The sequence below is a fragment of the Pristis pectinata genome, chromosome 4 (assembly GCF_009764475.1).
Source record: "Pristis pectinata isolate sPriPec2 chromosome 4, sPriPec2.1.pri, whole genome shotgun sequence".
NCBI classification, from domain to species: domain Eukaryota; kingdom Metazoa; phylum Chordata; class Chondrichthyes; order Rhinopristiformes; family Pristidae; genus Pristis; species Pristis pectinata.
In genome coordinates this window covers 114,785,404-114,813,310 of record NC_067408.1, presented here as the reverse complement: position 1 = coordinate 114,813,310, position 27,907 = coordinate 114,785,404, and the positions used below count along the sequence as shown (strand labels likewise).

General features: G+C 45.9%; 1 protein-coding gene across 2 annotated transcripts in view; it reads right to left on the bottom strand.

Moving 5' to 3' along the window:
- Positions 1-27,517, bottom strand: part of cxadr (CXADR Ig-like cell adhesion molecule) — a 115,652-nt gene extending 88,135 nt beyond the window's left edge. Inside the window, exon 1 of one of the 2 annotated variants that reach the window (XM_052015278.1) lies at positions 27,055-27,517. In XM_052015278.1, coding sequence (XP_051871238.1) covers positions 27,055-27,112 — 58 coding nt within the window. In that variant the 5' untranslated portion in view covers positions 27,113-27,517. The remainder of the gene's footprint in view (positions 1-27,054) is intronic. The other variant, XM_052015277.1, reaches the window with a different exon arrangement.
- Positions 27,518-27,907: the final 390 nt, after the last annotated feature.

Sequence of the window (27,907 nt, the reverse complement as noted above, 5' to 3'; positions counted from 1 at the left end):
AGGCCATTCAGCCACAAGAAAATAGGAGCACTGGAGACCACTCGGCCCCCTCAAGCCCGCCCTGCCATTCAATATGATCATCTACCCCAGACTTCAATTCCTCTTCTGTGCCAGTTCCGCATCACCCTCAATTCCCTGATCTTTCAAAACTGTTTCTATTTCTCTTTGTTCCCCCAGTGATCCACCCTCCAGGGTAGAGACTACCAGAGATCCACCTCCCTCTGCAAGAAGAAATTCCTGCGCACCTCAGTTTGAAATGACCACCTCCTAATCTTGTAACTATGCCCCATCATTTGAGGTCCTCCCACTAGTGGACACACCTCAACATCTACCCTGTCAGGCTCCCAAAGGATTTCACATATTTCGATAAGATCACTACTCATTCTTCCAAATGCCAAAGAATATTACAAAGATATTACATAGAATAGTACAGCACAGGAACAGACCCTTTGGCCCACAATATCTACACTGAACACAATGTCGAATTAAACTAAATCTCTCTGCCTGCACATGATCCATATCCCTCTATTCCCCACGCATCTCTTTTAAACTATCCCCCCTCACCTTAAATGCATGTCGTCTAGCGTTCAATATTTCTACTCACGGAAAAAGATTCTGACTGTCACATTATCTCTGCCTCTCATAACTTTATAAACTTCTACCATATCTCCCCTCAGCCTCCGCCGCTCCAGAGAAAACAACCCAAGTTTGTCCAACCTCCCCTCATAGCACACACCCTCTAATCCAGGCAGCATCCTGGTGAACCTCTTCTGAACCCTCTCCACATCCTTCCTAGAACAGGGCCACCAGAATTGAATATAATACTCCAGATGCGGCCTAACCAGTTTTACAAAGCTGCAAGGTGACTTCCTGACTCTTGATCTCAATGCCTCAACTAATAAAGGCAAGCATGCCACACGCCTTCTTTACCACCCTGTCAACCTGTGCAGCCACTTTCAGGGAGCTGTGGACTTGGAACTCAAGATCCCTCAGTACTTCAATGATACAATGAATGAAGCGAATGTCAGAAACTGATTGTATTTCCTGTATATATTATGAATAATGTTTATTTTTGAAATAAAAAGCTGTTTCTCCTTCCACAGATGCTGCCTGATCTGCTGGGTGTTTCCAGCATTCTCTATTTCTTTTTAATGAAAGCAAGGCCTCCTTGATGCTGAGGGACTGCCAAAAATGAAGTAGTTTGAAACTCAAAATCTGCTTGCTTTGTCAGTGAATAACTCCATGGAACTGTTCGTTCACACCCAAAATACTGAAGCTAAGTAACCCATTGTAATTATTGGAATTTTATTTGAACATCTGGAAGTCCAATGTAAAATTATGATGTTATACAGTTAAAACACTAACAATAGTTGAGACAATAAAATGGAGAAGAAAGCTGAAGTATTGTTCACTGAGGCCAACGGGGGTGGGGGGTGCTGTCGGATCCAGTTATTTTCGAATCCGCAGGTTCTTTCAGGAGTCCAGGAATGAGTTGAAAACAACTTGGTGCTTCACAAGGTTTTACTGGAAAAGTTTAAAACAAAGAAACAGTCACAGAGCACATGGCACTAGCTTTACTACTGGGAGATGAGCTGAGACAAAAGGAACTAAAGATGAGTAGGGCTGGGGGGGGCGGTGGGGGCGGAGGGGGGCGAGGCAAGAGAGGGAGTAACAAAAAGCGACACCTTTTATACCTGAGATAAGAGGTACTCCTTAGCTAACAATAGTCCAATCAGGAAACCTATTAGCTACCTGTGGCCAAACCAGCCAATGGAAAAACACGTATTCACCTGATGGACGAACCAATCAGCTAGGAAGTGGCCATTCCTTGTGCAGCCACTTGAGGTGTCAGTGTAGTAAACCCTATACATGTTTAAAAAAACTAATTAAAACAGTTGAATCCAACAGTGCGGAGGCAGTGTTAGACCATAGGGGAAAACGACAGTTTCTGTTGTTTGTGGCAGTGGGACCTCTCGGTTGCAGACTTACTGCAGTCAGGAGAGGGGAGCCAAACATCTCTCCCCCTACTCCCCCAAAAAGAACTTGGCCATGGACCATTGATACAGGATACACTGAGGCAGGGAGGTGGTAAGCTGGGGCTGAGGGAGGTAGGGTAGGATCTGCAGGCAGGGAAGTGAACCAATCATTCACGGGAAGTCATTTCACGTGTGTAGATTAACCATGGAAGAGGGTTTGGTCTGCAGCCACGAGAGGGAAGGAGTCAGAGAGGAGGTCCCAGTGTCAGCTGCTCCATTTGGATTGTTCAAATCTCTTTAACTCAAGCAAAAACAACATTTCTCCTCAGATTAAGGACTTCTGGTTTGGTGTTCATTTACAAAACAATCCAGGATCAGGACTCTGTCCAGCCGAAGGTTGGTAATCACTTTACCAGCCCAATAAAAAAACAATTTAAAAAAAGTCTGCTTATAAAATTATGAGATCATAGATAGGGGGAATCTTCTTTCCCCAGGGTCAAAATGTCTAATACTAGAGGGCATACATTTAAGGTGAGAGGGGGAAAGTTTAAAGGGGATGTGCGGGGCAAGTGTCTTTTGTTTGCACAGAGAGTGGTGGGTACCTGGAATGCACTACCGGGGTGGTGGTGTGAAAGTCGACACGCACTGTAATAAAGCAGACCAAGGAGCGTACAAAAAGTTCTTTACTGTTTAATGCTAGCGGGAGTAGGGGGTACATGGAGGAGCAAACAGTCAGTGCTGCTCTTCCCTGCAAGTGGCCCGACTCAAGGAATACAGGGTGCTAACAAACTTACATACATTGTTCTCTGGTGGGTGTCCACCTACTGCACAGGCATACCCACACTTGGGTATGTTTGACCAGCTCACGCTACCATTGGTCAAGCTGAGGCTGCTGTGTGCAGCCAGACGGGTTAACACATCTTTCACAGTCAGTCACAACTCTGTTTCCTTGTGGCCTCGAAGTTTTCACAGCTCAGTAATTCCTTATCATAACCAAGCAGACTACACGAGGAGGTGGCTCAAGCTGTTTACCAGTAGAGAGAGAGAGAGAGAGAGAGAGAGAGAGAGAGAGAGAGAGAGAGAGAGAGAGAGAGAGAGAGAGAGAGAGAGAGAGAGAGAGAGAGAGAGAGAGAGAGAGGGAGGGAGGGAGAGAGTAACCCTTTGTTCACCAGAGCTCCCTTCCCATTGTCTTCTACAGCGGTGGAGGCAGATATAACAGTGGTGTTAAAGGGGTTTTTAGACAGGCTCATGAATATGCAGGGAATGGAAGGATATGGATCATGTGCAGGCAGAAGGGAGTAGTTTAATGTGGTGCCATGGTCAGTATAGACATGGTGGGCCAAAGGGCCTGTTCCTATGCTGTACTGTTCTATGTTCTGTGTAATCCATGGTAAACAGGGGGACAGGGGTAACTCCAGTCCTACATGACCCTCTGAAAAGAGACAACTTCACCTAATTGGACCATCCCTTATTTTTAAGCAGCCCCATCTAGTTCTAGATTCTCCCACTCTGGATCAATATTCCGGATGACCGGTTGCTTGTCCAGCCCAGTCACTTCACTGCTGCATCCAAACTACAGACGCTGCTCGACACACTGAGTTTCTCCTTGTTCAGCTGTATCTGTGCTGCATAACTCTAGGTCGGTCATGGTCTTGTCAGGGGGAAACTGGTTGTCCAAGACAGTACAGTTTCAAGGATGCTAGTTATTTCTACATACCATGCCAAGTAGCAGAACTACTGCCAGACAGTTGAGGTCATTATAACTGAGGCTGTTAGATAGACACATGAATATGCAGGGAATGGATAAGACAAGATATCTTTATTAGTCACATGTACATCAAAACACACAGTGAAATGCATCTTTTGCGTAGTGTGTTCTGGGGGCAGCCCACAAGTGTCGCCACGCTTCCAGCACCAACATAGCATGCCCACAACTCCCTAACCCGTACGTCTTTGGAATGTGGGAGGAAACCGGAGCACCCGGAGGAAACCCACACAGACACAGGGGGAACATACAAACTCCTTACAAACAGCGGGAATTGAACTCAGGTCGCTGGTGCTGTAAGGCGTTATGCTAACCACTACACTACCGTGGGATATGGGTCATGTAAAGGCTAAAGGGAGTAGGTTAACTCAGCATCGTGTTTGGCACAGACATTGTTGGCTGAAGGGCCTGTTCCTGTGCTGTACTGTTGTAGTTCTATGTACTTCAGATCTGTATAAATAAAACCTGAGGGGCCTTCATTCCCGAAGAGGGAATGATATTGAGGTGCTGCCCCAGCGCAAATACCGAAAACACCACCTTTCGCCAGGCAACAGCCAAGCATCCAGGATCCTGAACACAAGGGAATGTATTCAAGCTCCTCCTAAAGCAGCTTGCGCTGTCAAAAGTAAAAGAACACCATTAAACAGCTCACAATTATAAACTCCATTTAATGGCAGCTCACACACACTTTTTTTCAAACTGCATTCCATAATGTCACAACGATTAACTTACAGGGAGAACAACTTGTTTTGATCTTCAGGCAACCAATGGGGTTCCTGCTCGTAAAGCCACAGGCTTCTCGCTAGCCCTGTCCCGCACCAGAATGCAATTTAGCTCTTTAAACCTGCTCACTCACCTATTCCACCACCATGGCAACCCAGCTTCAAGAGGCTCGGAAAGAGTTCAAAATGCATTTTCAGGGAATATGAAGGGGGGAGAGGTAGAAACATACACAGCTACACGTACATACCTGGAGACAGAGAGAGCAAGACAGATATACACACACACACACATACACACACACACACACACACACACACACACAAACAGTGAGAGAGCCCCAGAATCCAAATTAATACCTGTCACATGAACAAAACAGATTAAAATTCCTGTGGGGATGCCTGCCTTAAGGAGCTCTCACCTACAAAAGCTTGAAAGAAGAAAACAAATAATTAAGCCACCTCCTGCAAGAAGCAAACTGTCTCTTGATATCCTGCCAGTTGAACACAGTTCATTTACCTCTATAATGTCATTACTAAGATTATCACCAGGCAACTCTGAGTACCCAAGGCTGCACTGTCAGAGGAAACTCTCTCAGAATAGACGTTGCATCAGGCCTCTCTCAAACAGATGTAGGTACTTTGGAGAACAGCAGGAGTATTTTCCATGGTATCCAGAACCATGCCTCAACCAACATCATGAAAAATATTAATAATTGGAACAAGAAACTGCAGGTGCTGGAACTCTTGAAGCAAAAATAGAGAAAGCTGGAACCAATCAACAGTGCCTCAGTGGTGGGAGAAACAGGTTAATGCTACACATGGAGGAACCTTCGTCAAAACTGGAAACGAGTGAAACATAAAAACATAGAAAACCTACAGCACAATACAGGCCCTTCGGCCCACGAAGTTGTGCCGAACATGTCCCTACCTTAGAAATTACTAGGCTTACCCATAGCCCTTTACTTTTTTAAGCTCCATGTACCTATCCAAAAGTCTCTTAAAAAGACCCTATCGTATCAGCCTCCACCACCATTGCCGGCAGCCCATTCCACACACTCACCACTCTCTGAGTAAAAAACTTACCCCTGACATCTCCTCTGTACCTACTCCCCAGCACCTTAAACCTGTGTCCTCTTGTGGCAACCATTTCAGCCCTGGGAAAAAGCCTCTGACTATCCACACGATCAATGCCTCTCATCATCTTATACACCTCTATCAGGTCACCTCTGTGTGTTTTAGTTTGCACAGAAAAGGAGGTGTGAAAATGGGAGGAATGTCTATGATAGGGTGCAGACTAAAGATACTGAAGTAATTATTACTTTAAAAGCCAACACTGGAGACAGAAAATAAACAAACTGAAATGGAAAATTATAGCCACATTTGTGCACAGAAAAAAAGTGGTTACTCAAAATTGTAAAGTTCAATATTGAGTCCCAAAGTTTCAACATATCAGGCTGTAAGATGTGCTGCTGTTCCTCAAGTAATGGAGCAATGGGGTCAAAGACGGGGGCAGGAGGTGGGGGTGGGTAACAGTGGGAGTGGGGCAGTGAATTGACAGGTAACTGGAGGTTCAAGGTCATCCTTGGAGACTGAACAGAGGAGTTCTGCAAAGCAGTCACACAAATTGCTTCTCCGATGTACAGGAGACCATATCGTGAGCACCAAACATAATGCACTAGTTTGGAAGATCAAGAGAATTTGCTGCTTCACCCAGAGTTCTGTTTGGGTCCGGGGATGGTGGAAAGGAAGGAGGTGTAGTTGCAGGGAAAGGTGCTGGGGACAGGGAAGTGGGAGTGGACCAGGGAATGGCTGAGGGAATGGTCCCTTCAGAATGCTGAAAGGGAAGGCATGTTATAGGAAAGACATCACTAGACTGGAAAGAGTGCAGAGATTTATGAGAATGTTGCCAGGACTCACGGGCCTGAGTTATAGGGAGAGATTGGGCAGCCTAGGATTTTATTCCTTAGAGTGTAGCGGATTGAGGGATGACTTTATAGAGGTGTATAAAATCATGAGGGGCATAGTAGGGTGAATGCTCACACTTTTTCTCAGGGAAAGGGAACCAATAACTGGAGGACACAGGTTTAAGGTGAGAGGGGAAAAATTTAAAAGGGAGCTTGAGGGGCAACTTCTTCACCCAGAGGGTGGTCCATATATGGAACGAGCTGCCAGAGGAAGTGGTAGAAGCAGGCGACCCGGGTTCAATTCCGGCCGCTGTCTGTAAGGAGTTTGTACATACTCCCCCCATGACTGTGTGGGTTTCCTCCGGGTGCTCCAGTTTCCTCCCACATTCCAAAGACGTACGGGTTAGGAAGTTGCGGGCATGCTATGTTGGCACCAGAAGCATGGCGACACTTGCGGGCTGCCCCCAGAACACTCTACGCAAAAGATGCATTTCACTGTGTGTTTCAATGTACATGTGACTAACAAAGATATCTTATCTTATATCAACAACACTTAAAATACACCTGGACAGGTACACAGATAGGAAAGGTTTAGAAGGATATGGGCCAAATGTGGGCAAATGGGACCAGCTTGGTGGGCACCTTAGTCAGCATGGACCAGTTGGGCCAAAGGGCCTGTTCCATGCTGTATAGCTCTATGACTGTAAGGTGGCAGCAATTGTGGGGGTTGATCTACTGAATGTAGAGGCAGATAGGATAAGGGGAGCCCCATCCTCACTCTGGCTGGGGAGGGAGGCTAGTGAGACCATAAGTATGGGGGGATAGAGACATTCCCTTAAATCACACTTGTTTTCTCACTTTTCCAGTTCTGATGAAGGGTGATTGACCCAAAACATCGAGTCTATATCTTCCCCCACAGATGCTGCCTGACCTGCTGATTATTTCCTGTTTCTGTCACTATAAAGAAAGTTGATTCACTGCTTATTTACCTCTTTGCTTTTGTGCGTTTGTGAGCACAGTTTCTTCTATTTGAACTGCAACTAAACGGTACAGTACTACATCGGCAAAGGAAGGATATTGGACAATTATAAAGTGGTTGACATCTCACTTGTGATAAAGCAAAGTTAAACCATTGGACTCACTTAGACACAGACTAAGCAAATCTAGAAAATTTATTTTTGATGTTCTATTAGGCAGCAGCATGCACCAGCTGGATCATTTAAAGGCAGGCAGGAGCTTTATCAATCCTAGTATATGACAGCAAAGGTCAAACTGAGCTTCATAGTTGTTCCATGTTATTGGTTTCTCACATGTAGGTGGGATGAGACTGCCAGGCAATCAAGTATTGTGCCAAAGGGTGTTCCAAGTACATCAGAACAGTAACTGCACGTCACTGCACGTCACTGCACGTAAAGCACTTTGGGATGTCTCAAGGTAATACATGCCTTGGTGATTAAAAATTAAAATGCGTACACCACTGCAACAGATTAAATTAGAACCAAACTCCGGAAATACACAGTTCAACAAACCACCTTCAGCAAATGAGCAGTGTGGACAGCAAGTGCAAATTTCTCGTCCCCCACCAGTCGCGTCTACAAGTCACAAGTCAAGTTTACTGTCATGTGCGCAAGTACAGTGAGGTACAGGTACAGTGAAAAACTTGCTTGCAGCATCACAGACATTTAGGTTCAGACAACACACGGCATTTAAATTATACATAAATTATACAAGACTGAAGAGAAAAAGACTCTGCAAAACAAGACTTCAATGCAAAAAACCCACAATCAGAGACAATTCTATGGCAGTGCAAGAGGTGGTCTGTAGTGTTTCATTGCTGAGGTGGGGTTAGCATCGTGCAGGTCAGTTCAAGAAGCCGATGGTTGTAGGAAAGTAGCTGTTCCTGAACCTGGTGGTGTGGGACCCAGCACTGTAGCTTTACTTAAGGGCAGAGCCCTCCAGGAAGCATTGCATCTATTGTGCCTCCTTTTGCATTTCTAGATACTGAATGACTGGAACTTCGAGTTATGAGTTTGGTTCAGAAAGTCCCAATTAATTTCAGTCTCAGTCCCAATTATTTTTTCTTCCCAAGGCAGAAATATCAAATACTAGAAGACATAGCTTTAAGGTGAGAGGGGGAAAGTTTAAAGAGGATGTGCAGGAGAAGTTTTTGTTTTTACAGAGAGTGGTAGGTGCCTAGAACAGGCTGCCAGGGAAAGATGTGGAAGCAGATACAACAGTGGTGTTTAAGAGACTGTTAGACACATGAACGTGCAGGGAATGGAAGGATATGGATCATGTACAGGCAGACACATTAGGGACATTTAAGAGATTCTTAGGTAGGCACATGAACGATAGAAAAATAGGGGTCTATTTGGGAGGGAAGGGTTAGATAGAGCAGGATATAATGTTGGCACAACATTGTGGGCTGAAGGGCCTGTACTGTGCTGTAGTGTTCTATGTAAGAGATTTGGTTTAATTCTCTGTCATTTCGGCATGACACTGTGGGCTGAAGGGCCTGTTCCTGTGCTGTACTGTCCTATGTCATTAAATATTACAGTGTTCAGGTGAGCTATCTTGTTAAAGTTATGGAACAATGGTTATGGAACTGAGGAGACGTTCTCTGTGAAATAATGCCATTTGTTCTATCTATCCAACAGGGCAGGCAGAACCTCAGTTCAACATCCCATCAGATGCACTGCACTGTGACAGAGCAGCCCTCCCTCAGTGCTGCACTGAAAGTGTCAGGTAGATTATTTGCTTAGTACTCTGGAGTGTGACCTTTACTGACAACCTTTCAACTAAGAACCGGAAATGCCACAAACAGGCTCATTAAATCAGTTACTAATTAGTGGTCTTTAGTTTGCTTGTTTGAAAACAATCATAGCGAGCATTTTTAATCTCTACTGAGGAGTTTAGTTTCACGTTCAGATAAGGAAGTCTATCCAAATGCCAGGCAATTTACCATTTGTACAGTGTACAAGTTGTGTCAGTGTTTATATTCCACTCCAGCCTGCCCTGTTCCCACACTGTCCCACTGTGTTCTCATTTATTATTGAAGTTCAACCTCTCCCACCTCACCCCATCCTGCAACTTCACTTCTGTTCTGTCCAGCCCTTCCCCTGCACCTTAAACACTGTTTAACCTCAAGACTTTAGTCTCCTTGTCCAAGAGAGGGGAAAGATCCAAAAGGACCCGAGGGGCAACTATTTCATGCAGAGGGTGGTGAGTATATGGAACGAGCTGCCAGAGGAAGTGGTTGAGGCAGGTACAACAATATCATTTAAGAAGCACTTGAATAGGTACATGTAGGGATGGGGATGGAGGGATATGGGCTGAATACAGGAAATGGGAACTAGCTGAGTGGGCATGGACTCGTTGGGACGAAGGGCCTGTACAGTATCCGTGCTGTATTGCTCTATGACTTTATCCATCCCATCCATTCTGCCAGCAACCCGGGTTCAATTCTGGCTGCTGTCCGTAAGGAGTTTGTACGTTCTCCCCGTGTCTGCGTGGGTTTCCTCCAGGTGCTCCGGTTTCCTCCCACATTCCAAAGATGTACGGCTTAGGAAGTTGTGGGCATGCTATGTTGGTGCCGGAAGTGTGGCGACACTTGCGGGCTGCCCCCAGAACACACTACGCAAAAGATGCATTTCACTGTGCGTTTCGATGTACATGTGACTAATAAAGAAATCTTTATTTCCTTTCTATGTTCCAATGAAGGACCTTGGACCTGAAACGTTAAATCCGTTCCTCTTTCCACAGATACAGCCAGAACGGCTGAATGTTTGCAGCGTTTTGTTTCTCTCTCTCTGTCTCTAACATTTCCAGTTTTGATGAAGAGTCTTCCCGCAGTTTGCATGTTCTCCCTGTGACCACAGGGGTTTCCTCCAGGTGCTCCAGTTTCCTCCCACATCCCAAAGGTGTGCGGACTGGTAGATTAATTGACCACTGCAAGTTAACCCTGGTGTGTAAGTGAATGGTGGAATCTGGGGGGAGATGATGAGAATGTGGGGAGAATAAAAATATAGGATTGGTGTAACTAGGTGGTTAATGGTCAGCACAGACTCGGTGGGCTGAAGGGCCTGTCTGTGCTGCATCTCTGTATGACCTGAAATGTTCAACTCCGTCTATCCCCCACAGATGCTGCTTGACATGCTGAATACTTCCAGAGGTTTCCTTCCACAGGTAGACAGGGTTGTAAAGAAAGCTTTTGGCATCCTGGCATTCATAAATCAAAGTATTGAGTATAGGAGTTGGGATGTTATGGTGAGGTGTATAAGACATTGGTGAGGCCAAATTCGGAGTATTGTCTGCAGTTCTGGTCACCTAACTATAGGAAGGATATCAGTAAGATTGAAAGAGTGCAGAGGAGATTTACTAGAATGTTGCCAGGTCTTCAGGAGTTGAATTACAAGGAAAGATTGCACAGGTTAGGACTTTATTCCTTGGAGCGTAGAAGAATGAGGGGAGATTTGATAGAGGTTTGCAAAATTATGAGGGGTATAGACAGAGTAAATGCGAGTAGGCTCTTTCCACCTAGATTAGGAGAGATAAGTACGAGAGGACATGGCTTCAGGGTGAAAGGGGAAAGGTTTAGGGGGAACATTAAGGGGAACTCTTTGAGTGGTGGGAGTGTGGAACAAGCTGCCATCTGACGTGGTAAATTTAAGTTTTAAGAATAAATTGGATAGATACATGGACGGGAGAGATCTGGAGGGTTATGGACTGGGTACAGGTCAATGGGACTAGCGGAATAAAGTTTTGGCACAGACTAGAAGGGCCGAATGGCCTGTTTTCTGTGCTGTAGTGTTCTATGGTTCTATGGTTTAAAGCTCAATCCTCATGTCTGTATTTCAACCAAATCAACAACCTTTCTCCCTCGTGTGTTTATCCAGCCTCCCATTACTCACATCCATTACATTTGGTTCGACCACATTGATAGTTAGCAACTTCCTAGACTAACAAGGCCAATGAACAGTCTGGAGGGACATTCCTGTTCGTGTTATAATTGCTTGTCATCAAACACTCTAACAAACTTCTACAGATGCACTTTTGAAAGTATCCTGACTAGTTGCATCACGGTCTGGTACGGCAATTCAAATGTGCTGGAGTCATAGAATCATAGAGCAATACAGCATGGATCCAGGTCCTTCGGCCCAATCAGTCCATGCTAACCATGGTGAAGCTGCAGACAGTAGTGGTTTTAGCCCAATACATCACGGGCACATCCCTCCCCACCATTGGTAGTATCTACATGAGCTATGCCTCAAGAAGGCAACATCCACCATCAAATATCCCCGCCATCCGGGCCACGCCATCTTCTCACAGCTGCCATCAGGCAGGAGGTACAGAAGCCTGAAGTCCCACACCACCAGGTTCAAGAACAGTTACTTCCCTTCAACCATTCGGTTCTTGAACCAACCAGCACAACCCTAATCACTAGTTCAGCAACATTACGACCACTTTGATCACTTTTTTTTTGTTCTGTGTTCTCTCTTGTAAAAATTGTTTAATTTATGTTTTATTTTTTATTTTTCTTCTGAATGCTGCTTACATGATGCTCTGTGCCTGTGACGCTGCTGCAAGTAAGTTTTTCATTGCTCCTGTGCACACATGGACTTGTGCAAATGGCAATAAACTCCACTTTGACTTTACTTTCCCCTTAAAACATTCACACAAAGCAGCAGTGGAGTGTAAATTCACTTCTACATCTTCATTCGGCACAGATTACAACACAGCATTTCACAGCAACGATACAACAGTTTTAGATAAAGGTTGTTACTCCCATTTACACCCTGTCCTGAACTGTCATTTGTTTCCTTGTGCCATGTTACCACCTACTTCTGTCCTGCGCCACCATCCCTTTTGTCATGCTTATCTCCTCCTGCGAGTCCGGCTGTGGGACCGGCAACTTTGCTGAAGCTGAAACATGGGGCTTGGTGAGGTAGGCAGGAGGTTGCTTTGAGAGATGGTGTGTTCCTTCCGCACTTTACGCTGCGCTTCTGTGTGCTCCTGATGTCTTAATACCACACAGCTTGATTGTGGACTTCAGGAAGGGGAAGTCGGGAGAACACACACCAGTCCTTGAGGGGTCAGCGGTGGAAAGGGTGAGCAGCTTCAAGTTCCTGGGTGTCAACATCTCCAAGGATCTGTCCTGGGCCCAATCATGAAGAAGGCACGCCAGTGGCTCTATTTCGTTGGGAGTTTGAGGAGATTTGGTATGTCACCAAAGACTCCTGCAAATTTCTACAGATGTACGGTGGAGAGCATTCTGACTGGCTGCATCACTGCCTGGTATGGAGGTTCCAATGCACAGGATCGTAAGAGGCTGCAGAGGGTTGTAGACTCAGTCAGCTCCATCATGGGCACAACCCTCTCTGCCATTAAGGGCATCTTCAGGAGGCGGTGTCTCAAGAAGGTGACATCCATCACAAAGGACCCTCATCATCTGGGACATGCCCTCTTCTCGTTACTACCATCAGGGAGGAGGTACAGGAGCCTGAAGACCCACACTCAACGATTCAGGAACAGCTTCTTCCCCTGAACGGTCCATGAATCCATGAACACTACCTCGTTATTCCTTTTTTGCACTATTTAATTTCTAATTTATAGTAATTTTATGTCTTTGCACAGTACTGCTGCCACAAAACAACAAATTTCATGTCACATAAGGCAGCGATAATAATCCTGATTCTGAGCTGAAGACCAAGGTAGCTCTCTCTTCCTCTCTTTTCTCTCTCCCTTTGTCTGCCTCCATCTATCATTCACCAGCCACTCTTTCCCAACTCCACCCCGTTCCCCTCCCCTACCTGATTCAAACTGCCCGTCATCTTACGCCCCTCCTTAGTCCATCAATCACCTCGGACTCCTGTCACACCACTCCGCTCCCCTTCTCCTCTTTGTACTGGCCTCTCAGACTGAGACTCCATTCTCAGTCCTGGTGCAGGGTTTTGACCCGAAACATTGACAATTCCTCTCCACTCCCCCCCCCCCCCCACCCCACAGATGCTGAGTTCCTCCAGTAGATTGTTTGTTGCACCAATGTGGCTTCAACTAATGTGCTATCATGCAGTCTAATCCACACGCATCCATTACCTTTTGATTCTTTTTGATTGTTTAGTTAGGTCTAGAACTTGTTTGATATCAGAGCAATATCTCATTGAAACACAAATTTGCCAGAGAGTCAACAAGGAAGTAACAAAATAAAATAAAGGACCAAAGTCTCTGGGAAGGTGAAATTTGGCATAAATCCAAGCAGCCATTTTCAACACACACTGATCTCTCTCTACTGTGCCCAACGAGTTTCACAGTGGTTAAAACCCCAGTGATAATGTTCAAACCAAGGTGGCTATTGATATTGTCCCTGCCAATTAATCTCATTTTTTTTTAATTCTCCAACTCCCCCCAGATTCTATCATTCATCTCACTCACGGGCACATCCCTCCCCACCATCGGTAGTCTCTACAGGAGGTGCTGCCTCAAGAAGGCAACATCTATCATCAAAGATCCCCACCATCCGGGCCATGCCATCTTCTCGCAGCTCCCATCAGGCAGGAGGTACAGAAGCCTGAAGTCCCGCACCACCAGGTTCAGGAACAGCTACTTCCCTTCAACCATTCGGTTCCTGAACCAACCGGCACAACCCTAATCACTACAATTTAGTAACATTATGACCACATTGTATGAAAATAGACTTTATTTTTGTTCTATTTGTGTTCTTTGTAAAAATTGTGTTTAACTTATGTATAGTTTATGTTTATCTTGTGAATGCTGCTTATCTGATGCTACGTACCTGTGACGTTGCTGCAAGTAAGTTTTTCATTGCACCCGTGCACACACGGACTTGTGCAGGTGACAATAAGCTCGACTTTGACTCATGTACGCACCGGGATAACTTACAGTAGCCAGTGAACCTGACAACCCGCACATCCTTAGGAACGATGGGGGAAACTGGAGCACCCAGAGGAAACCAATGCAGTCACAGTGAGAACACACAAGCTCCACACAGACAGCACCAGAGGTCAGGACTGAATGTGAGGCTCTGGCGCTGTGAGACAGGGGGTCTACTAGCTGTGCTATGGTGCTGCTCCCACAGTTGATCAGCAAAATAATCACTTAATCTAGGTTTGGTCTTCCCAGTGAGGAGATCCCAATATGAGCACCAAGTGCAAGAGACTGAATTGAAACTTAAGTTGTGGCTTCACTTGGAAAGACTGGAGGTAAAATGATGACTGATCTACAGTAAGGCATTACGGGAAGGGAGATGGGTATGGAGCTGATGGAAAGGCAGTCAGATAGTTGCAGAGGAAGCAGTCGATTGGGAATGCTGAAAGCAGAGAGGCAAAATGTGCTTGATGATGGCAGTATGCTGGAGGTGCTGAGATAGTGGAGGATAATGCAGTGGACAAGACACTGGTGGGGAAGGAGTGCTTCTTGGAGGAATAGAGAAGGCAAAGGTGAAATGGGAAAGGCAAAGGTGAAATGGGAAAGGCAAAGATGGAACGGGAATGGGCAATGGGATGAATATGACCAACGGCCCATCAACCTTAGAGGAATTCTTGACTGAGAAAGGAAACACTGGTTGGGAAGGTACACCATCCGAATAGATGCCTTGGAGGCAGCAAAACTGGGAGAATGGATCAGAATTTTATTCCCGATCAGCAGGTAGCAGGGAGAAAGGTGGTGCAGCATTTACTGCTGCTGCCTCACAGCTCCAACGACCTGGGTTCAATCCCGATCTCTGGTGCCGTCTATATTGGTATTGGTTTATTATTGTCACTTGTACCAAGGTACAGTGAAAAACTTGTCTTGCATATCGTTCGTACAGATCAATTCATTACACAGTGCATTGAGGTAGTACAGGGTAAAAACAATAAAAGAATACAGAGTAAAGTGTCACAGCTACAGGGAAGTGCATTGCAGGTAGACAATAAGGTGCAAGGTCACAACAAGGTAGATCGTGAGGTAGAGTCCATCTCATCGTATAAGGGAACCGTTCAATAGTCCTATCACAGTGGGGTAGAAGCTGTACAGTTAGTATGCTCTTCCCCTGCCTGTCGGATGTCCCCTGGGTGGTATTTGATAAGTTATTGTCATACGTGCCAAGATACAGTGAAAAACTTTGTTTTGCATGTCATCATTTCAAAACATCGAGGTAGTACAAGGAAAAAGCAATAACAGGATATTATGTTACAGGTGCAGGGAGAGTGAAGTGCAGGCAGACAATGAGGTGCAAGGGCCATGACAAGGTACATTGTGCGGCCAGGAGTCCATCTTTATTGTACAAGAGGTCCGTTCAAGAGTCTTGTAAGAGTGGAATAGGAGCTGTCCTTGACGCTGGGTCGTACTCTACAGAAAGGCACCATGGGAAGAGAAGAGGCAGATGGAAACTTGGCCAGGGCATACAGGTAGGTAGGTTGGTTGGCCACTGTAACTCAGCTCCAATGTAGTGGGTGGCAGGGAGGATCAGAATGGAGGTAATGACGTGTTACACGGAAGTAAGTGGGGGAAAGGAATTGGGAGGATTTCTCTGAGAGAGACATCATAGATTCGATGGATGAAATCCTTCTGTAAAATGAGAAGCATGACTGGGAGGGAGTGTAATCAATACAGCCGTTGAGTTAGAATTATTGTCAATAGGAGAATGAGGGGTGCTCTTATGGAGGTGTATGAAATTATAAGGGGCATAGACAGTGTGAATGTGCACAGTCTTTTTCCCAGGGTTGGGGAATAAAGAATTAGAAGGCACAGGTTTAAGGTGAGAGGGGAAAGATTTAAAGGGAACCTATCGGATAACTTTTTCACCCAGAGGGTGGTCAGTATGTGGAACGAGCTGCCAGAGGAAGTGGCTGAGACAGGTACAATAACAACATTTAGAAGGTACTTGGACAGATAATAACGACAGGAAAGGTTTAGAGGGATATGGGGCAAACGTGGGTAAATGGGACCAGCTTAGATGGGAATCTTGGTCGGCATGGACCAGTTGGGCCGTGGGGCCTGTTTCCGTGCTGTATGACTCGATGACTAATACTGACTGAGATCTTATCTCCAGAAACTGAAGACAGAACAGGAAGGGTTGAAACCATCCAGCTCTCCCCACCAATCCAGTCCTTCTGCCCCAACCATCTCACCACTGCATTCTCGTTTGACTGGACTGCTTGTTGCATCGAATTGCTTCTTTTTTGACTCATTCCTTTTCAAGTAAAAGTTGTCACAATGGAAACCAAATATCCTTGATGTAATATGACTCAGTGATTACACAGAACATCATTGTTTCACTCTCCTTGGTGCCACTGCCTCACCTGTTCAGTATAATTGATACCTTGATGCTGCTTCCACTCTTGAACTGGAAAAATTGTCATCAGCTATGCCGCACATTTCTACCTTTCCTCACCTTCTCCATCTCCATTCCTGGAGGAAAGGCCACACATCCGCCACATGCCCATTATGTACCACAATGGCCTTGATAGCATCCCTCTGCACTCCCATTTCATCAGCATACACCTCTATCCTGCACCCCAAAGCCAACACCCATATGCTCAATGGTTGTGACAACTAAAGTTGAGCTTATTGTCATATGCACAAATACCTGTATGCACAGGTGCAATGAAAAACTTACTTGCAGCAGCATCACAGGCACAGGGCATCAGATAAGCAGCATTCAGAAGAAAAACATGAACATAAATTATACAGAATTTTTACAAGAGAAAAAACAATTATAACAAAAAAACAAAAATTCCATTTTAGTGCAGTGATCAAAGTGGCAATAGTGTTGCTAAACTGCAGTGATTAGGGTTTTGCCGGTTGGTTCAAGAACCGAATGGTTGAAGGGAAGTAGCTGTTCTTGAACCTGGTGGTGTGGGACTTCAGGCTTCTATACCTCCTACCCGATGGGAGCTGTGGGAAGATGGCACGGCCCGGATGGTGGGGATCTTTGATGATAGATTTTGCCTTCTTGAGGCAGTACCTCATGTAGATACTACCGATGGTGGGGAGGGATGTCGTCATCATTGTCATCGTGGCTATCCCTCGAGGTCGAGGATGATGGTCTTCGTTCTGTTGATCTATTTATGGGCTCTCAAGTGGCTTATGAGTCTAATAGTAATAGCCCACAGAGCGAAGACGCCTGTGCGTGAATTTGTTTAACGTGTACTTGATGTTGCACTACAAAAAGCACACGATACTTCACAAATCAACCAACTGATTCCAATGGCATGGAAACCACGACGATTGGAGCTGATGGATTTGTTGTAGCCTTCATCTGCCTTCACAGCCGTTGAGTTTGAAATAACTTCGTCCGCCTGTTCCACCGTTGAGGTCTTGGTTGGATTGTTCTTTGTCAGGGACCTCACCATCGACCTTACCGCCATGGGTGACCCTACCAGGAGCATAGCTCCAGACGGCATCGCTCTCGGGATCTCAGGACCATACAAGCTTCTCCACCACGACAAGGTGACAATCCACGGAGAAGGGGAAGGGATGTGCCTGTGATGTATTGGGCAGAATCCACAACTCTCTGCAGCTTCTTACATTCCTGCGCATTCGAATTGCCGTCCCAGACCGTGATGCAGCCAGTCAGGTCACTTTCAACAGTACATCTGCGGAAGTTGTCAAGTTGAGTCTCCTTCCAAGTTGTTTTTCTCCTCTGAAACCAACATCGCTGACTTTCCTATTGTGTCAGAACTATTTGTGATCAGTGTCCTGAACCTAAAGCGTTCAGTTTCTCTTTCCACAGATGCTGTCTGACCTATTGGGTGGTTTCTATTTTTATTTCACATTCCAGGTCATAGAGCAATACAGCACAGAAACAGGCCCTTCGGCCCAACTTGCCCATGTTGACCAAGGCGCCCACCTAAGCTAGTCCTATATGTCTGCATTTGGCCCATATTCCTCTCAACCTTTTGTTATCTATGTACTTATCCAAATGTCTCTCAATTGTTGGCACAGGAGACTCTGTAGATGCTGGAATCTGGAGTAATACACACAAAATTCTGGAGCGGCTCAGCAGGTCAGACAGCATCTATGGAGGGAAATGAACAGCCTATGTTTTGGGCCGAGACCCTTCATCAGGACCTGAAACGTCGACTGCTTATTTCCCTCTGTAGATGCTGCCTGGCCTGCTGAGTTCCTCCAGCACTTTGTATGTATTGTTTTTTAAACATAGAACATAGAACAGTACAGCACAATACAGGCCCTTCGGCCCACAATATTGTGCCGACCTTTAAACCTCGCCTCAGACTATCTAACCCCTTCCTCCCACATATCCCTCTATTTTAAATTCCTCCATATGCCTATCTAGTAGTCTCTTGAATTTAACCGATGTACCTGCCTCCACCAGCGCCCCAGGCAGCGCATTCCATGCCCCAACCGCTCTCTGGATAAAAAAACCTCCCTCTGACATCTCCCTTGAACTTCCCACCCATTACTTTAAAGCCATGCCCTCTTGTATTGAGCATTGGTGCCCCGGAAAAGAGGCGCTGGCTGTCCACTCTATCTGTTCCTCTTAATATTTTGTGCACCTCTATCATGTCTCCTCACATTTTAATTGTTATCGCTGTACCTGCCTCTACTACTCTCTCTGGCAGATCATTCCACATACCCACCACCCTCTGTGTGAAAAAGTTGCCCCTCAGGTCCCTTCTAAATCTTTCCCCTCTCACCTCAAACCTATGCCCTCTAGTTTTTTGTTTCGTTTCCCTGGGAAAAAGACTGTGTGCATTCACCCTACTTATGCCCCTTATGATGTTATACACCTCTATAAGATCACCTTTCAGTCTCCTACGCTCCAAGGAAATAAAGTCCTAGCCTGCCCGACCTCTCCCGATAACTCAGGCCCTCGAGTCCTGGTAACATTCTCGTAAATCTCCTCAGCACCCTTTCCAGCTTTATGACATCCTTCTTATAAGGGTGACCAAAACTGTACACAATGTTCCAAGTGCGGCCTCACCAACGAATTGTGCAAGTGAAAAAGGATGCTACTCTTTCTTGAAAAACACGATGATGCTGGAGGAACTCAGCAGGCCAGGCAGCATCCGTGGAGAAAAGCAGACAAAACCGAGTCCTGAAGAAGGGTCCTGACCTGAAATGTTGACTGACTGGGATCCGTTCTCCACGGATGCTGCCTGGCCTGCTGAGTTCCTCCAGCATCATCGAGTTTTTCAGCTAGATTCCAGCACCCGCAGTCCTTTGTTTCTCTAGTATTGCTGCTCTTTCTTCCTGTTACAAGGGGAATTCCTTTTCTGTTATGGCTCTTGGTGCATGTAGCAACCTGAGCAAATGTATGGGTTGCCAAGCCTCTGTACATTGCTTTGTTGTCAACTATTTGATCTGGAAGTTGTGCGAGTAGATAGAAAGGCAAAGAGGCACCACGATAGCAACAACCATGACAGTCCAATGGTGGGGTGAAGTCAAGCACAGGGAACTGGAGTGTTGGGCCAGAGGACATGGGTCAGGTGAAGGTTTCTTTGGTAGGTTTAGACTGTGCATGAATTTGAAACAGGACTCATGAGAAACTCTGACCATTACGTTCAGCAGGGGGCAGTGTAAAGAAACAGAATCAAACAAAATTATATTATAATATAGGGTCTAGGACCCAGAACATAAACTGTTCCTCTCCCCACAGATGCTGCCTGACTTGCTGAGTGTTTCCAACATATTCTGCTTTTATTATAAAACAACATAAGAGCCGGTAGGCCAAGGCAGCCCAAGATCTACTCCATTCACTTGGCGTCCTGGTTGTTGAGTTGACTATTTGTAACAACCTTTCAATGAGTCCAAAAGTGCAGGAAAGTGGCACTGAGGGAAAAGATCAGTCATGACCTTATTGAATGGCAGAGCAGTCATGATGGGCTGAATGGCCTACTCTTGCTCCTATTTTTTTTGTGTTCAAACAGAACCAGTTTGAATGCAGTAAAGAAGCCATTCGTGGAAAGCCTTCAGTCCATAGGTATACGGACTACTCTACAGTTCTACTCTATAGGAGTATTCTACGGAGTACTCTACGGAGTACTCTATAGTACTCTACTCTACTCAACCACATAGATGCCACAAGCAAGAAAGCTCACCAGCGCCTCTATTTCCTCAGGAGGCTAAAGAAATTTCGCATGCCCCCTTTGACCCTCACCAATTTTTATCGAAGCACCATAGAAAGCATCCTATCTGGATGCATCACGGCTTGGTATGGCAACTGCTCTGCCCAGGACTGCAAGAAACTGCAGAGAGTTGCGGACACAGCCCAGTCAGTGCATCATGGAAGCCAGCCTCCCCTCCATTTACTCTGTCTAGACCTCTCATTGCCTTGGCGAAGCAGCCAGCATAATCAAAGACCCCACCCACCTGGGTCATTCTCTCTTCTCCCCTCTCCCATCGGGTAGAAGATACAAGAGCCTGAGGGCACATACCACCAGGTTCAAGGACAGCTTCTATCCCACAGTGATAAATAAGACTATTGAACCCTTATACAATGAGATGGACTCTTGACCTCACAATCTACCTTGTTTGACCTTGCACCTTATTGTCTACTTGCAATGCACTTCCTCTGTAGCTGTGACACTTTACTCTGTATTCTGTTATTGTTTTTACTCTGTACTACCTCAATGCACTGAGTAATGAATTAATCTGTACGAACGGTATACAAGTTTTTCACTGTACTTCGGTACAAGTGACAATAGTAAACCAACCAGTTACTGTGTCAGAACCAATTACTGTAAAACTCCAATAATTCACTATCCTACTGCTCAGAAATCCTTATGGTTTGATATCTAGGGCATAGAACAGTACAGCACAGGAACAGGTCCTTCAGCCCGCAATGCTCCGACCACAATGCCAATTTAAAATAATCCCATCTGCCTGCACATAGTGGGTATCCCTCCACCCCTGCCAGTTCATGTGCCTCCAAAATGCCTCTTAAACATTGCTCTTGATCCTGTTTCCACCACCTCCCATGAGGGCACGTTCCAGGCACCTACCACTCTATGTATAAAACCTTGCCTTGTAAACCTCCTTTAAACTTTCCCCTCTCACTTTAAACCTATGCCCTCTAGTAGTTGATGTTTCCTCCCTGGGAAAAAGACTCTACCTACCCTATTGTTGGATTCGACTGTTTATTAGTTTTTTTTAAAACATGTATAAGTGTTTAATACACCTCAAGTGGGTGTACAAGGTATAACCACTTTTTAGCTTATTGGTTGGTCCATCAGGTGAATACGTGTTTTCTCATTGGTTGGCTTTGCCACAGGTATCTAATAGTTTTCTGATGGGACTATTGTTAGCTAAGGAATACCTCTTATCTCAGGTATAAAAGGTGTTTTTTTGTTTCTCTCTTGCCCACTCTCTCACCTCTATCTCTCTCTTGCTCTCTTCACCCTGGCCCAAGTTCATTTTAGTTCCTTTGTCTCGGCTCATCTCCTAGTAGTAAAGCGAGTGCCATGTGCTCTGTGACTGTTTCTTTATTTTAAACTTTTCCAATAAAACTTTGTGAAGCACCAAGTTGTTTTCAACTCATTCTTGGACTCCTGAAAGAACCTGCGGATTCAAAAATAACTGGTTCTCATAAGTTTATATATTCTATCAGCTGCTGCCACTCCAGAGAAAACAACCCAAGTTTGTCCTACGTCTTCTTACAGCTCGTACACGCCAATCCAGGCAGCATCCTGGTGAAGCTCTTCTGCACCCTCTCCAAAGCCCCCAATCCTTCCTGTGATGCAGTGACCAGAACTGCACGCAATACTCTGGATGTGACCTAACCAAAGAAGCATGACTTCCCAACATTTATACTCAATGTCCTGACCAATAAAGGCAAGCATGCCATACGCCATCTTTACCACTCTTTCAGGGAGCTATGGACTTGCAGCCCAAGATCCCCCTGCACATCAATGCTCCTAAGGATCCTGCTATTTGTTCTGCTTCCCTTGCTCCTTTTAAACCCACTGAGATCCCGTTCCCACTCTTTGTTTAAACTACCTGGGACCATGTTCCCACATGAACTGGGACCTGTTCCTGTTCTCCCTTCAAATTCACCAGGTCTTGTTTCCTGTGTTCCCTTTGAACTGACTTGGGTTCACTGGAAAATTTATTATATTACTGAGTAACATTTACAGAAGTGAATAAAAAGTTGTTGAGGTATTAATACAACTAATATCCACTCTAGAAAATTTGATATTCGGCACCAAGTTTTGCACTAATAAATTACCTTCGTCATAGAGTGATAGTCATACAGCACGGAACCAGGCCCTTCGGCCCAACTAGTCCATGCTGACCAAGATCCCCATCTAAGCGAGTCCCATTTGCCTGCATTTGGCCCATATCCCTCTAAACCCTTCCTATCCATGTACCTGTCCAAGTCCATGTTCTCAAACAGAAGATCGTCACCCCCACTAACCCAGCACTAAACTAATATAAGCTTCCACCCCTCCATGACTTGGTAGTGACTTCCTCACACAATACTGGAGGTCAGGTTTGTTCCTGGAGTGAGAGCTCCATTTGCCTTTGGAAACCTTTTTAGAAGTTAAGACAGAGTTCTCCAAGCAGGAACACCAGTAATTCACCAGATCAGCCTGGAACAGGACAGTGACCTCTACAGAAACTTAAGCAGAGAATCCAAACTGACACTTTCCAGTGAGTGGATGTGGTGCTGTGCTATCAGAGAGGACATTAAGCTTAAGCTTAAAGTCAGCTCTCTTGAGTGAAACTAGAAGACCCACCACAATATTTTGAAGAGCATGGGGATTTTCTTAGCTTTACAGCCAGTACTTATCATTCAACTGAACGCACTGCAGCCAATGGAGACACAAGTGACTGCAGATGCTGGAATCTGGAGCAACAAGTCAAACAGCATCTGTGGGAGGAAAGGAATTATTGAGGTTTTGGGTCGACACCTTGCATCAGGACTGAGAGTGGAGAGGGAAGATAGCCAGTATAACGAGGAGAGGGAGAGGGGTGAGACAGGGACTGGTGGGTGATAGATGGACCTGTTGTCACTGGAAGACTTGTTGTTATCACACTGGGAGCATGCTGTGTACCAACTGGCTGCCAAATTCACTACATTGCAATAGCAACAGTGCTTAAGTTTTATTTGGCAGACTGCAAAACACACAAGGATGCAACGGTCACAACATAAATGCAAGTCCTTTGAACCCCAAAATGCCTAAGTGATGACTCAAAAGTTACATGTCTCTCATGCCCCAGTGACATGCAGAGTAAATCTTGCTCAATTAGATTCCCCTCGCCAGCAGATTTCTGAACGGTCCATGAACCCATGAACATTACCTCATTATTCCCCTTTTGCACTATTTATTTATTTTTGAAACTTACAGCAATTTTTATATCTTTATGTCTTGCACTGTTCTGCTGCCACAAAACAACAAATTTCACGACATACGTCAGTGATAATAAGCCTGATTTCAGAGGAGAGACCATACTGGATCTAGTACTAGGAAATGAACCTGGTCCAGTGACAGACCTCTCGGTGGACGAGCATTTTGGAGATAGTGACCACAACTCCCTATCCTTTGGCATAACCACAGACAGGAATAGGAGCAGATGATACGGGAAAGTTTTTAATTGGGGGAGGGCTAATTACGACGATATTAGGCAGGATCTTGGGGGCGTAAATTGGGAACAGATGTTCTGAGGGAAATGTACAGAAGAAATGTGGAGGCTGTTTAGGGAATATTTGCATGGGGTTCTGGATGGGTTTGTCCCACTGAGATAGGGAGAGGATGGTAGGATGAAGGAACCATAGTTGACAAGAGAGGTGAAATATTTAGTCAAGAGGAAGAAGGAAGCATACTTAAGCTTCAGGAAGGAAAAACCAGGCAGGGTTCTTGAGAATTATAAGGTAGCCAGGAAGGAGCTTAAGAAGGGAGGATGCAGAGTTGGGCAGAGAAGTAGCAGATGGAGTTCAATCCGGAAAAGTGTGAAGTGATACACTTTGGAAGAATGAACATGAAGACGGAGTATAAGGTTAATGGCAGGATTCTGAGCAGTGTGCAGGAACAGAGGGATCTTGGGGTCCAAGTCAATAGATCCCTCAAAGTTGCTGCACAAGTTGATAGGGTGGTTAAGAAGGCATATGGAGTGCTGGCCTTCATTAGTCAGGGGATTGAGTTCAAGAGCGAGGTAATGTTACAGCTCTATAAAACTCTGGTGAGACCACACTTGGAGTATTGTGTTCAGTTCTGATCACTTCATTACAGGAAGGATGTGGAAGCTTTAGAAAAAGTGCTGAAGAGATTTACCAGGATGCTGCCTCAGCTAGGGCTTTTCTCTTTGGAGCGATGCAGGATGAGAGGCGACTTGATAGAGGTGTATAAGATTATGAGGGACATAGATAGAGTGGACAGCCAGCACCTTTTCCCCAGGCCAGTAATAGCCAGAGGACATCTGTTTAAGGTCAGAGGAGGAATGTTCAGGGGAGATGTCAGAGGTAGGTTCTTTACACAGAGAGTGGTGGGTGCCTGGAACGCACTGCCGGGGGTGGTGGTAGAGGCTGATACAATAGGGACATTAAAAAAGCTCTTAGAAAGGCACATGGAAGTAAGAAAATGGAGAGTTATGGGCTGTGCAGGAGGGAAGGGTTAGATTGATCATGGAGGAGGTGTACATGTAGATTGGCACAACATTGTGGGCTGAAGGGCCCGTACTGTGCTGTACTGTTCTATGTTCTATGTTATTCTGATCCTGAAATGTCCTGGACCTGAAACATTGACGCTGTTTCTCTCCCCACAGATGCTGCCTGACCTGCTGAGTATTTCCAGCACTTTCTGTTTTTCTCCCTGATGAAAGAAAGATCTACAAACAGCTAAAAATATCGCAAGCCACACACTTTCTCTTATTGAAGCCCCGACCAGGTTCTTAAAGGGTGGAGACACGAGAGACTGCCAATGCTGGAATCTGGAGCAACTCAGGAACATGCTGCCTGACCCGCTGAGTTCCTCCAGCATTTTGATTGTTGTTTTTAAAAGGGCTGAGTCCCTGTGCTGTGCTTTGCTGGGTCCACAACACCAAGACTCAGATGTCCTTCATAGTTATTACTGCCATGCTAATTAGAAGAATGTTTTACCTACCATCAAAGCATAATATAGCATCTAATTTTTTTAAAGTAAAAAAAGCACCAGGAAACATTTCAGTCACTGAAGGCACAAAGACACAAAGGTAATGCTGTGGACTATAATTTCGTCTGTAGACTTTGCTCTCTGCACCCTCCCCTCCCCACCCCACCCCCGCTTTTTGTTTCATTTCAAGCTCACACCAGGCTTCACAATGAGAGGGGCCCCAGACATTGTTCCACCAGAATGAAAAGAGAACGAGGCAATAGGGTGTAAATCCTATTATCTCCGGAATCTGTTTCGGTGGTGAAAAGGACAAGAGACAGCAAATTCAGCACCAATTGTTTATAAATGCAGCAAGGCTCTACCAACCGGTCTGACAATACCGAAGGAGGAAAATAACTATCTGGAATGTTCCAAGCACAGTACAAAAGCATTTGCCTACTTTTAAAATCCAGATTGTGTTCAAAATAAAGTCACACCCATTTCCCCTCTTTTTTTTCCTCGCACATTCATTTATCTGCTAAAATGCAAACAGGGTTTGAAATATCAGGGATTAATGATTCGCAGGAAACTGCTGACTAAACGTTTAACTCGGGAATAGAGTGCCAAAGTCCCGTCCTCAAAAGAATTAAAGAGAATTTAAATGAATCGCAACGGAGCAGAAAGCTGTGTCTCAGGAGTCGAACAAGTGAACCCTGGCGCCTGTATTCACGCGTTCAAATCTATCAATATCGGTGAAGCACCTCAAGTTGCATTTCACAATAAAACACGGGTTTAACTCTTGGAAACGAAAGTGGGCGATTATATAAAAACACGCTTAAAATTCTTTGACATATTGGGAAGGCAGCGGGCAAAGGAGTGGGAGGAGGAGAGGGGCAGGGAGAGAGATAGTGGGGGGGGGGGGGGGGGAAGAGAGCAGGAAAGGAGACGGGGACCCAGCAGCGTGAGAAGAACCCGGGAGAGAGATGGGGAGGGAAGGAGGTAAGAGGGGAAAAACGAGGCGGAGAGTGAAGGGAGGTGAGAGGGGAAAGAAAGAGAGGGAGAAAGAGAAGGGGAGGCGAGGGAGAAAGGAGAGCGAGAAAGAGGAGGAGAGCGGGATGAAGAGAAGGAGGAGAAGGGCGAGAGAGAAGGGGTAGAGAGAGGAGGAAGGGAGAGAGCGGAGAGAGGGAGGAGGAGAGAGGAGGAAGGGAAGAGAGAAGGAGGGAGAGAGAGGAGAGAGAGAGAGAAGGAGGGAGAGAGAAGGAGGGAGAGAGAGAGGAGGGAGAGAGAGGAGGGAGAGAGAGGAGGGAGAGAGAGGAGGGAGAGAGAGGAGGGAGAGAGAGAGCGGAGAGAGGGAGGAGGAGAGAGGAGGAAGGGAAGATAGAAAAAAGAGGGGAGAGAGAGAGAGGAGGGAGAGAGAGAGGAGGGAGAGAGGAGGAAGGGAGAGAGAGGAGGAAGGGAAGAGAGATAATAAAGAGAAAGGGGAGAGAGAGAAGGAAGGGGAGAGAAGAAAGAAGGGTAGAGAAAGGAGGAAGGGAAGAGAGAAAATAAAGAGAAGGGGAGAGAGAGGAGAAAGGGGAGAGAAGAGAGAGAAAGGGGAGAGAGAGGAGGAAGGGGGAAGCTTAATCACCTCCTTCCCTTCCTTCTACCCTTGTTTACCTGCCCACAGGTAGATCACCAGCAGCAGCGGCGCCGCTGCGCTCCGGTCTCCGGCCATGCTGCGCTCCGTTTGCCCCGGTTCGGCACACACCAGCCCGACCTGCCCCCTGAGCAAAAGCCTTGGCGACCGTCAGCTGGGAGAGAGTCGAGTCGACTGGAGTGCAGGAAGGGCAGGCGGGATCCGATCCACGCCCTCCGGTGGCCGAGAGCCGGTGAATGGACCTCGGCTGTGCGGCGTTCGCACGTCCTCCCTCTGACGGTGAGAATTATTCTGGGTGCTCCGGTATCACCCCTACCCCCAGCCAGAGATGACCCAGTTGCTAGGTTGATTTACCGCTGTAAACTACAGGTCACCTCCCTGGTAATGAACAGGTTCCCTTTATACAGACATCAATAAGTTGATTTTGTCCACAAGTCGGAAAATGCACTCAATATACAAACCATAGCTCCACAGTATTACCGTAGAACCCTAGAACAGTACAGCACAATACAGACCCTTCGGCCCACAATGTTGTGCCAACCTTTAAACCTCGCCTAAGGCTATCTAACCCCTTCCTCCCACATATCCCTCTATTTCAAATTCCTCCATGTGCTTATCTAGCAATCTCTTGAATTTGACCAATGTACCTGCCTCCACCACCACCCCAGGCAGCGCATTCCATGCCCCAACCACTCTCTGGGTAAAAAAAAACCTCCCTCTGATATCTCCCTTGAACTTCCCACTCATTACTTTAAAGCCATGCCCTCTTGTATTGAGCATTGGTGCCCTGGGAAAGAGGCACTGGCTCTCTACTCTATTCCTCTTAATATTTTATACACCTCTATCATGTCTCCCCTCATCTTCCTTCTCTCC